The sequence below is a fragment of the Montipora foliosa genome, chromosome 8 (genome assembly GCF_036669935.1).
Source record: "Montipora foliosa isolate CH-2021 chromosome 8, ASM3666993v2, whole genome shotgun sequence".
Classification (NCBI taxonomy): Eukaryota; Metazoa; Cnidaria; class Anthozoa; order Scleractinia; family Acroporidae; genus Montipora; species Montipora foliosa.
Window position 1 is genome coordinate 21,677,872 of NC_090876.1, and position 12,500 is coordinate 21,690,371.

General features: G+C 38.2%; 1 protein-coding gene across 1 annotated transcript in view; it reads right to left on the reverse strand.

The window, feature by feature from the left end:
* The window catches only part of LOC137967291 (uncharacterized), a 65,158-nt gene that overhangs the window by 28,536 nt on the left and 24,122 nt on the right, over nt 1-12,500 (reverse strand). The window contains 11 exon segments of the mRNA XM_068813809.1: nt 29-128; nt 796-862; nt 1,362-1,499; nt 2,584-2,753; nt 4,009-4,140; nt 6,951-7,229; nt 7,464-7,611; nt 7,770-7,823; nt 10,827-10,907; nt 11,200-11,301; nt 11,987-12,055. Coding sequence (XP_068669910.1) covers nt 29-128; nt 796-862; nt 1,362-1,499; nt 2,584-2,753; nt 4,009-4,140; nt 6,951-7,229; nt 7,464-7,611; nt 7,770-7,823; nt 10,827-10,907; nt 11,200-11,301; nt 11,987-12,055 — 1,340 coding nt within the window.

Genomic DNA, 12,500 nt, shown 5'->3' on the forward strand with positions numbered 1-12,500 from the left:
CATCGGGTCCTTTTTTCTTCAAGCCCACCTCAGAGCGCATGACGTATTTGTGGTGGGATCGCACGTCCCATATCCAGCGGCTTCGGTATTCAGTTTGTTATAGCATCCTTGATCGGCGTTGTTGGCAGCTATATCGACAGAAATATAAAGAGAAAACTGAAATAAATATTAATTGACTCTTGATGTCCGGTACAATCAAAATTGTCTTTTCTAGGTAAGTGAAAAACATCGGATATACGTCGAAAACAAAATAATCTTTTTCAAAACATTCTAAACAAAAATAGCGAGTAGTTGCTCAAGGTAAGCTTGTCGCGGAGTGGAGTCAAACCAAGAGAGAACAAGGGGAGATAACACGCCCATGCCCCATGCCTTACGATAGTTTTTTTTTCAAATTATTTTTAGCTTCGCGCCATGCTGTAAAAGTTATTTTGGTCCCGTGTCCATGGTCGCGCAGTCAAAGATAACCAATCAGGTGTCTTCCTTAAAAGAGCCGCACATCACGACCACGGGCTCAATTTAGATTGAAAATAAAAGAAAATCACTGAAAGAAGTCCATGCATGGTGGATGTATTTTCTCCCGTCATTCTTTCTTGATCAATAGTCTCGAAGCTCTGGCGTGAACTCGAGCTCACAATATCTTCCGAGGGTTCACTTTAGACAAAGGGAAAATTGGGGTGCTGGTTTTTAACATAAGGAATTGACTACTTGTTTCTATCTTTTACGAACTTAAATTACAAGCCATGAAATATTTGCGCTAGGGATACGAGTCAGTAAAATAGTCTTGCTTGTACATACTTGATCCCCAAAGGTCTTTGCACTGTGTTTCGTGGATCTCGCTGCATTCTCCAAGGTAACAAATCGACTAAAAGGACAGATGAAATCTCAAATGTCGAATAATATTTTTATCTGGTTTAAAGAAAATGGTGTGCTTTCATGAATTTTAGAACCGTTATTAATGGTAACGAAAAACTTCAGGGTTAAGATCATACTTCATGGAATTCACATAGAGTTGAAAGAGGTTGCAAAGTACATACGTTACTTTGTTGAAGCTTTGGCTTTTGAAAGAGATTGAAGACAGACCGTTTCAAGTGCCTTCCCGCAACTGTATTCAAATAGTTGCCTATTCTATTTTGTTCAAGTTCATGCAATATCCATTGTAAACCGGCGCATTGCTTTTATCTCTGTTATAATCTCATCGAAAGGGGGACATACTTGTCATAAGCATCTTCGCTAATTGTCATTATCATCACAGTTATTACAATGATATTCTAATAAGCGTTCGTATGATTCAACAAGCCAAAAAAACCCTCTATATCATAATGCATTAGAAAAGACGAATCATAAATCAAACATTTGTTTACGTTGGAATGGTTCTTATCTCCACTTTGTGAGTAGCCAGTCCACTGACGCCCATCGTCGCTGTGATACAGATGAAATCCAGTCACCCAATTATACCAATTTGAGCGTCCTTGGATCATGATCATGTTGACAGTTTTTACCTAGTGAAATTGGGCAAATGTGTAGTTAAGAGTAGAAAAATTCTCTGCAATCTTTCTTTTTTTAAGTGGGGAGATGGACCGGCCTTATTGTCATAAGCGAAGGGTGTTAGTGGAGAAGGGTGTTAGCGAGGAATGTTGTAAATAATTGTTCCAACTGCAAAAAGATTCACGTATGCCGATGCTGACAGATTTTGGCGTCAAGATCGCTTGTGCAAAGTTATGTGATTCGAAGTTTAAAACTAGCTATCTGAGACGGAAGATATAATTTCCGAATGTTATTGGCTATAACATCATAAACGGCTCTTTCCCTAATTTTTCTTTTAAGAGCTTACTATAGGTCAATTAGAAAAGCCTAAAGCGGATTTTAGAGAAATAGAATTCAACTTGGACGTCCGGTATTTTCATTTGAAGGGACTGTGTCAAGCAGTTTCAATTTAACAAATCGAAAGTGGTTCAGCGTTGTCTGTACTCTTATCGACAACGATATTCGTCAGCACAGTGGGGAAAAAGTTGTGCGCCGAGTGATTCCGCAACAAATTTTGACCACTGTGATGACGAATATCGTTGTCGATAAGAATACAGACTACACTGCATCACTTCCGATTTCTTTTTTACCCCAATATTCAATGTCAAAAAAAGTGTTTATTTCAGAGAGTGGCTAAAATCATGACACAAATAAAGATCAAGAGATGTCTATAACTTTCTCGCAATATGATTGGTTTATTCGAAATTCCCAAAATGAGCGGTACAGATTGGCTATTACATTGCGCGACAAATTGGCGCTAGCAGCGTTGTCTAGAGTCTTACCGACAATGGCAAATTAGCCAATCAGATTGCGAGATTACAACAAGTGTGGTAAAAAACATTCGACATGTCATCAGTGTGGTACAGCAATGGTTACAACATGTCTGGTGAGTTTGAATATGTAGTCAAAGTTTATAATCAGGACTCTCCCTTCAGTATCAGGCTCGAGGGGAGACAAGATCGATAGTATGGACCATGGGGCAATTGGTTCTTGAATATGCAGACGTCTTGCGTAGTTTGGTTTAAGACCGAACTACTTTTTCTTATTTTCCCAGTTTACCTGACCAAGATCTACTTGGAAATATTCCTTTTTGCTTTTCTTGGCAGCACACCAATATTTATCATTATTAAGCCTTCCATACTCTGGTAAATCACGAGAACGTGACGAACTTGCTGTAATTTGAATATCTTTTATATCACCATTTTCCATACCAAGACGATGCACGCAATCTGCAGTGACGAAAAAGTCAGGTTTAGTTACTGTGACGGAATTAACTATCTGATTGGCTGTTGGATTATTCGACAAGACGGTGCACAGTGTGTGACCTAAAAATCCACACAAACAAGGCCAAACAAATGTTCGGTGCAGAATTCCATGCAAAATGAAAATCTCTGCGATGCAACTTTAAGAATTTGAAGCAGAAGTCAAATTTTAAGTTAAGATGGTTATAAATATACATTTTGTGTGCCGTGCATTTAGCGCAATAGGTTCCCTGATTTTTACTTCCCCAAAGTCAACTTGGCCAGATTGACTTAAATAGACAAGTTGACTAAGAGCATCCCGATCAGCGCCTTTAGTAACGCTGTTGTAATTCACCGTTGGGTAGTCCAGTTTTGGTACCAGTGGGGAGCATTAATGTTCAAGAAGAACCGAATGTTGATCTGTTTTAGGATTTTCATGAACACAGTTAACTGTACAGCATTTTATAACAATCAAGCCTCTCCCTCAATTCAAGGGATTATTCTAATTGTCAATTTGCTCCAAGTGAAAAATCATCGCTTATTTTGGCCACTTAAAGCTTGATAGAGATCGTGGAAATGAACTTATTTTTATTTCAAAGCCGAACCTTAAAGTCTGGACTCGCAGGATTCGAACCTTGGAACGTTTGATTAATAACCCCTTCACCCAACCACTGGACTACTACATCACTAACTGCGAGGAAGTCAATAAAATTTTTCTTCCAAATGCCCCTGTAAACGTGTATAAACACCCGCTTAGAAGCAAGCTTACGCAGTGAAAAATGGCGCTAACCAAACTTCAAGGAAAACCTAACCATCTTAAATTCAATTCTTAGACTTGACCATTATTCTGCAATGATTTTATACATATACTAATTAGTTTTGGTAAATAATCAGCACGCTTAACAGTTAGTTGAGCTTTAGTGGTTAAGTAGATACAAACAGTTCTTTCAAAGTGGGTGCTCGGGGTTCAAATCCTGTCCAGGGACTACTTTTACTTTTTTCCCTATTATTTGCTACCACATGTCCTGGGACAGAGTAACCTAAATGGTGGATAATACTTCATTTGGAGCAAACTGACAATGAACAATAATCGTTCATTTGAGGAAGAGATCGTGTTGTTTTATAATAAAGGTCATATTCGAGTCGAAGACAATCGAACCTCGTTCCCAGGACCTCTACCTTGGCTCAGAAACCAGAGAGAGGGCCTGGGTTGAGGACAATCGATTCCATTGAAACGACGCACCTTGCTTCCCAAACCATAATTCAAGCCTCTGTTCATCACAAGTAGACCAAATGACGATCTTTTTTCCATTCCCAGGCCACCCGCCATTTGAGTGTATGCATTTACCGGTCTTGACATGCTTCAGGGAGCGTCCTTGAAAAATATCAGAAGAAATCAATTCTAAGTGTGGCAACAAAATTGGCACTACTGTGACTTGCTAATCCACAATGAAAATTGATCGGAGATTGCAAAATTGCATTTACAGCTAGGTTCTTGTGGTTTCAAGAATGAATTAGAGGAGGAAAAAAAGCGCATGCAACAGCGCCTGATATATTGGCAATAAGATCTTAGCAGTGGTTAATTGAAACAGTTTATGAACAGACTTAGACGCTCCATGACCGTACACTGGGTCGCTTGTGGTACGTGTTACACAAAAACAGAGGGCACTGAGTTGGTTTGAACTGGAGTGTTCCAGTCATTTTTTCAAGTGGAGGTCATTAGGACCATTTGAGGGGTCACCCAGACGTCGTGCCAGCAGAAGCCCTTTGGCTAACACGTTCACACGTTTAATTCTATCTCCTCATTTGCATATTCGAGATCCCCTGAGAAAGCGCATGCGTGGTGAAAATCATTATGGCGTTGCGACTTTCGGTGAAGGAAAGCTGTAAGGATTTACGCTGGAGTTATCATTTTAAAATCTCTTGCATCGAAGCTTCAGCCATTGTACTAGTTTCCTCTACTTACAGAGGAAAGTTTTAACGAGGGCTAAAGCCTTCTTTGAGATCGAATTTCAATTACTGGTTGAGAATTATTCCATTTAACGGGCATGTCTCATGACCACGAGAAACTACGCGCATCCGCCATGGTAGAGTCAATTGACCCTACAAACGTACTACAAGAAAGATGTAAGCGACGACAATATATTCGGAATTGCTCGTTTAATTTCTACTTTTTAGATGCCATTGCTAAGCTACAATAAACCTATTGTTGTGTTGTGTAGTAGATTGTTGTTCATTACTGTGACTTGCTATGGCCCATGTGCTTTGAAGTCTCACGGGATCTCGGATATGCAAATGAGGAGATTTAATTTTTAATTCTATTTCCTCATTGATGCATAGAGAGATCACGTGCTCTCCCCAAATACGGGGTTCCCCACCCAGAGACGTTTATCGACATACATGGGGCCAGTCTTTAAAGGATGATCTTCACCACGCATGCGCTTTCTCACGTGATCTCTCTGTGCATCAATGAGGAGATAATTCCAATCAAACTTTACCTTACAGGTAAGGCTTGTTTACTTTTAATTATTTTGTAATGTCCTGTCCCATTTTGAGGTCTTTTAGTTTTTTAAGCTTTGGTTATAAATCCAGTTTAAAGATAACAAAACACGCTCTTGAGTAAAATTCATTCGTTTCTTCTTTAAATAGTCTGCAAAAAAACTAACTGCAAACTGCAAACTGCAAATTGCTCTGACGGACGTTTTCCTGCATTTCCTGCATGTCTTGCAGTTGCACTAATCAAATGTTTATTGTACACATGCACTAAGGAAGGACTAAAGATGTTGTTTCCGCTTCATAATTCCTCTTCTTCTCAGTCTAACCTGATGGCAGGTCACTTTTTTTGGCTTCACGTTAGCACCAAAAAGTATCGTAAAAGTCGGGAGTTAACAGTAAAAGGCAAGTCAAAAGACAGATGGAGAAAAACAAAAGTCTTTATACATAACTCTGAATCGAATTCTCATCGAAAGATTAATGACAATCAATGGTAAAAACACTTAAAATTTGTGGTCTATCACTTCTATGAATCAAAGGAAAGGTCAGGATATTCTGTCAAAAGGAATAAATTGATCATGTGCTAGGCAACCATAAAGGTGCACGTGATCACCTTCGGTCAACTGAATTAACTACGGGAAAGAATGTTAATCGTTCGTTGTTTTCAGAGTAAAACAACGTACTTTTGTAATATGTACCTTTTTCAGAGTAAAACAACGCACTTTTGTAATATTTACCTGAATATTTACATCTCACCTGTCGGGTCAGGAAGCCTTCTTTGTCGAGGTCCTGAGAAACCTATCTATTTTGACTTTAAGGTGAACTATTTACACAATCACGAGGTTGAGCGGCCAATCAAAACCGTTTGTAATTTACAAGCTAAACATCTATGAGATACAAAGACAGACTTGCCAATTATTGCAAATCACAATGCTGACAAGCACAAAAGCCAATATGCAATATGGCAACCCAGTAAAAACAAAGCTGCGTAGTCAGGCTTGTATTTATAATGGACTTAACTGATTAGATAGGGACTACCCTGGTTAGAATTTTTCTCTGTCCATGTGTGGACCCATTGCCATTAGTAGGGATAATGCTCACCTGGTTCATAAGGGGTAGAAAAACAACCACTTCACATTACACTCTAATCAGTTAAGTCTGTTGAAATATAGTGCTTCACGGCCAACGTTTGCAAAAACGTAACCTTTCCTTGTACTTGTATTAAAAATGACTGGTAGTGTCGAACCTCCTTTTATGATTGGGTGGTCTGAACAAGTGCACTGGGAATGACAGCCATATCATGGCCGAGGCAAAAAAAAAAACCATGATAGTCTTTGTTTGTCCACCCAAAAGTTGAATAAGCATTGCTTTTGTTTTCTCTTGGGACCATTGTAAGCTCCAAGAGAAATTGGAAACAATGCTTATTCAATATTTGGGAGGACAAACAAACGGTATTATGGTATTTTGCCCCTCGGCCAATTGTGGTTCTAATGGCTAATAGTTCTATCTGACCACATACAATAATTTCTGCTTGACCAGTTGAGGATTTCTCTTCAAATTAACAATTTTTGCTTTGGTATGTCTCAAACCCGTCGTCAAAAGCAATTCTGCTAGTACATAATCCCTGTTTTGGAGACTTGCCTGCAAAGGGTTGTATAGTGCTTATTCTTAATCATGGAACCCTTTTCTTACCTGTTGTTCTGTAAAATTTGGAATTATTAGCGTTGCAACTGCTGCTGACTACAATTTTTGCACCGTTTCCGCTACCCTGGGGGCATACCATCTTTTCACTGCATTTGTGACGTAATACACCGTTTGCCTCCAAAGTGAACTGGAAATGGCTTTCCGCACACTTGTCACCACGCGCCCAAATAAGATGTTCATTATCACTCGGCGAACAGGTCTTGTTTGATGGTGTGAGACAAAGATCAAGATTGTAAGACTTGATTGGCGTTGGAGCTGTTGGGTGTGCTATCAAAAGTATATTCATGTTATAAGGAATCATCGAAACACATGTGACACACAAAAACTCAAAGAACCCAAGCAGTCTGCCAACAAGAAGAACGAGGTTGCAAAACTATTTTTATTTAAAATAAGATTTAATTTCCTTGAAATGAAGGCAGGACTTCATGCTCTGCGATGTTTGGAGGATTCGGAGTGTAAAGAAAAGTGATGTTTAGATTGTAAAGTTTTAGATTTTGTTACCTTCGTCTGAAGAGCATCCCAAGAAGTCAACTCTAAGACATGGCCAACCGTGCCAGTATTGAGGACTGAGGCGTAGATATCTGGTGTTCAGTCTAGGATTCAGTTGCCTTTTGAACACACTGTTGCGGTTGGTACTTCCTTGAACAACCTTCAGTCACAAAAAGCCGTTGGTTAGGCATGGAAAAGATAACAAAATGGCAAGGAGAACAGAACCCTCAAAAGGAACTTATTTTTTTACGTGCTCTAAATTCTCTTCGTGGGATTCCAAACATCCAATTACAGATCGTGTAAAAAATTAACTCCTACCGTTTTGGTTTGATTGCATGGGTATCCATCAATGATTGAATCATCCGCTGGACACTGCGGGAATTTAATAGTATCATTCATTACATCGAGTATCTCTCAGATTGTACGCACACTGCGATTAGCTAAATTAGAAAACCGTATTTTACAGTACGACCCACTGTATTGGAAAATTTGAGTAAACATTCTCTAGCAAGTTTTTTTAAGCCGTTTATGTTACATACACTTGTAAAACCGTTAGAATCATGCAAGCAACCATTTCAAAAACCAAGATTTATTCGTTTTTCGGATTTTGACTTGGCACTCTTTTTGACAGTTAAACCTTCCACTGGACTTCAACAACTTTCCTCTCTCGCGTGCCTCATTACCTGAGGTATAATAAATATCTTACTAACTTCGCTTTTTCTGTCCGTACTGCAGGTTACGGATTCTCGTTTTTTCCTGTTTATTTATGGACCGCGCGCTTCTCGTTTAGACCATAAAGCAATAGAAAAGAACCCGGTCCATAACTTACACTACGGACCTCGAACTCAGTTAGTAAGGGGTATATGTTACAGTTAAATTTAAATTCAGGTTAATTTTAATTTCAACCTAGTTCATTTTATTTTAACTAGGTTGAAATTGATAGTATGAAACATCAACAAAAGGCCATCAATTATTAGCAAGTACGTGTAATATATTGGTAAGTAAATTGGTCCTAGAGGTGAATGGATGAACTTAGTGTCGCTTAACTTTTTCATGAGTATTTTTATAAAACCCCAATGGTTGTTAAGTCTAGGTTGCATTAAGCATTAAGGTTGGGGCTAGGCATACTGTGCATGATAACCGATTCTACTTTCTTTCTCAGAGCTTTTTTGAAGGACAATTGTTCTTTGATGAATCTCATTAGGAGAGCAGGGGCCAACAATATTGAATTACCTCCTAAGGAATAAAAGAACTGAAACATGCATGTTGCATTGTTGATTTTTAATTTTCTTAGTTATTTGCTCTATCTTTTGCTTACTTTGAATTTGCAATAATCAAAAGCAAGTAAAAACAAAACTTTGAAAAGTCAGGAAAAAGGATTTCATAATCTATTGATCAGAAGCCATTTTGTAGGCTCTTGTAAGTGTTATTTCTTTTGAATTATCAAATAAGACATTTGTTTTGTTTTTTTAATTTTTCTGAATCTGTTTGTAGTGATAAATCCAAATTTTGTGATTATTTTGGCACAGTCCCCTTCAAGTTCTACTATTTGAGCAAGTAGGACATTTGGATAAAGGGGCGTTTCCGTTTCCATTTATTAAATTTCAGCGCCACATAATCCTGAACTTCGAACTTTTCTTTTTCTTCTTCCCTTTCTGATGTATGATAATTGCAAAAGGCAGACTGCTGGCTGTCTACAAATAGCGCTGATAAGCAGTATTTAAGCCGGGCTAAGCACCCATTTCAAATGGTGCTAATAAACAACATTTACGTCTCTGTGATTTAGGGTTAGTCTGTAGTCCGCGTGTGCAGTTTGCAAGTATCATACACCGCTCTCCTTCAATGTCTGGCTCATCCACTTTTTCAAATTATTGACCAATCTCCTGCTCTGTATTTGATGTAGCTGTGACTTGTCCACTCATTTGTGGCTTTCTCATCCCTTTTCTCAAAGAGATTCTGAAAACCTCGTTTTCGGGGGTAGAAGCGGAATAATTGGATCTCAGTCATTCATTATTCCTTCCATTTTTTTCCAGAGTTCATTATTGTATTTTGTTTCGATATTCATTTTTGGGAATTCGTACTTCTTTAACGGAATCGTAAAACTCTTTGTTTCAAATGTTCGAGGGCTAAATATTCCTTATTCACGTTCATTTTTAAGCCGTTATCCATTATTCATTATTCCGCCTCCACCCCCGAAATTGTTCTGTGAATGGTTATGCTTTCTTACAAGCGGTTTCTCCAAGTTGATGACACTCTAGTGGTTCGTAGACGAGTTCTTTTCTTTGAAAACTGCAAAGGTTATCTTTTGTTTTTCTATTTGCCCGTACCACCATCTTTTTCCATTGTGGGAACGATGTTTTTGCGGCAAAAATCGGTTTGTTATCATTACTAGAAATGATGCCTTGTTCCTGTTGTATTTTTCATAGCGACGTAAATAAACTTCGTACAATCTCTGACTATTTGTCCTTCAGAATCAAGAGCCACCTCTTGCACCAATGTTTGCTTTTGTAGCACTGGAGACTCGGAGCGTTTTCATTCTTCTTCAGATAAATTTAGCCACTCTTGAACTTCTTCATAAAGTTCCATCGGCGGCCTCTTAACTGTGTGGATGAGCTGAAACTTTTCTTAAGTCTTACTTTATGTGATTTACGCATGTGCGAAATGGTGGTTGTCGTGAAGGCTTGGAAATGGCTTAAACTCGTTGGTAGAAAAAACATCGAGGCGATTTCAGTTGCTGATTCGAAGGCTTAGCGGTTAATACAGAGAAAAAGTAATCTCAGATGTTCTATGGTGCGAGAGTTCGAATCCTTGGAGAGGCATGGTATGTTGTCGTAGCTCAAGGTAAGTGGCACAGTCCGTTGGTACTAGAGATGGTAAGTGGAAGAAGAACGGAAGGCAAGGGAAAGGTGGAGAAGGGTGTTTTCTTTTTTATTCCCCCTAACAATCCAGGCTTTATTTTTTAAAATTACATCCCCCAAAAAAAGAAAACCTTTTTTTAGACAGTTCATAATAACCTAGGTTGAAAAAATTTGACCTAGGTTGAAAAAGATCAGCCTAGGTTGAAATTAAATTAACCTGAATTTTAATTCAACCTGTAACACATATATCGTGCAATAATGATTTTTCTGGTTTTTTAAATAAAAAGCAAATTTTGATCATTCATGTAGCAATTAACCGTAATTGGCCAAATTGGAAAATTCCTTAATACTCTTTGTTTGTCCACCCACATTTTGCCTAAACATTGTTCCCTGTTTCTCTTAGGACTTAATAATGGTCCCAACTGAAAACAAAAACAATGCTTATTCAAAATTTAGGTGGACAAACAAAGAGTATTGTGGTATTTTTCGCATCGGTCAATACCTTTCCTGTACTTACGTCTTCGGAATCACCCGTGCAGTATTCAGGTACGTCACAATCAGTTGTCACTCCACGACATAAGGTTCCTTGTCTCTTGAACTTTTAAAAAATGGTTAAGGTTTTAGTAAAAATCGTGCTATACCTTTCCCAGTTAAGAAAGGGTCACTGCTCTAGTTGGATGAGAAAGACGCTTTTTTGAAAAGCAGTCGAAAAGACCTGTCCAAAGTTATTATACGCGTTGTGTACTGGTGTTATGGGAAGTAAGAAGCAGGTACTTTTCGATTGACCTCTATCCATGTAAAACCGAATTCGGTTAAAATTAATTTTTAACTCAAGTTCTGGACTTTTAATAAGTTTGAGTTGATATATTTAAAATGTCTTTGCAAGTTACCAAACAATTCTCGCAGCATCCATGGTGTAAGTCACTGCATTGAGAGTCTTTCTTAAGAATACAGTGATGAGGCTCACAACAAGGATCTTTAGACAAGCAAATCTAAGAAAAAGAAATTTCATTAAAAAAATTAACAGCATCTATATTTGGGTAGAGCAATCCTCAGATTGCACATTTTTCTTTATGGAGCTATGGCGAAGTCGGTTGTTTCCAAGAGTAACTAAAGTGCAAAGACTTCATTCATTGGTTTATAAAATTGAGACTTACTCGAAGAACAACAAATAATCCATATTACCTTGAATAACATCATGATGAACTACATGCGGTCACCCAGGAACCCATGACTCCATTGTGTTCGAGTTAAGGCTTTTTCACAAACAGATTTTTTTTTAGATTGATCCCACGAATGAGACTCCCACAGGAGCCCATTGACCAATTACAAGAAACTAATCTGACGTTATAGGGTCACCAACCGGAACTTCCTTTGCTTTTTTTTCAGAAAAGGTGGTCTAAAAATAGATCGGTGTGTAAAAATACCGGGCTCCGGGTCATGGGTTCCTCCGGTCACGTAATAGAGCTTTTAGGATAAGAACTTTGAATTTCGGAAAGACCTCGAAAACAACATGACCAAGAAATCTACGCAGTAATCATTTTTAACATTCAACGATGAATGCCATTAAAACTCGGCAAAAATTTCCCCAGTTAGCAATAGTGTCTCTAGGGTCCACAGTAATTGCTTCAATCTTTGTTCTTTGTTAAAGAAGTTGCGAGAAAGGTGTTTAGTTACCTCAGGCGCTCCGCAGTCACATTCTTCTCCTTCTTCACGGATACCATTGCCACAAAAACTGTTCATAGCCTAAGCAGGTCATGTTAATAACTGTAAGTGAGTTACGATTCGCAATGAAATGAACTACTACTACATACTCTCCGTTAAAACTGTGATCTAATATAGTGAATATTAAAATAAGTTCAATGAACTTTAATGTTTTCAGTTATATCCTTTCTTTTCTTATTACGATTGAATTTTCCCTCAAATTGCTCTTAAAATTAATGCTAAGATTATTACTATTGATGTTGATGTTATTGGTACTTCTTGTATGAGTTCGTACCTTAACCTGTGCCACATAGGCCTAGTCCGGCTTTGGCCTTTCCGGCTTAGTCAATCTCTATAGCTACTTGTGCTAGATAACCTGTGACTACTATTATTAATCTTAATCGGTTAGATACACATTTACCTTGTGAAAATGGCATTTGGGATATCCTTGCAGTTCATGCAAAATTATATGTGGTCAAACTACTCG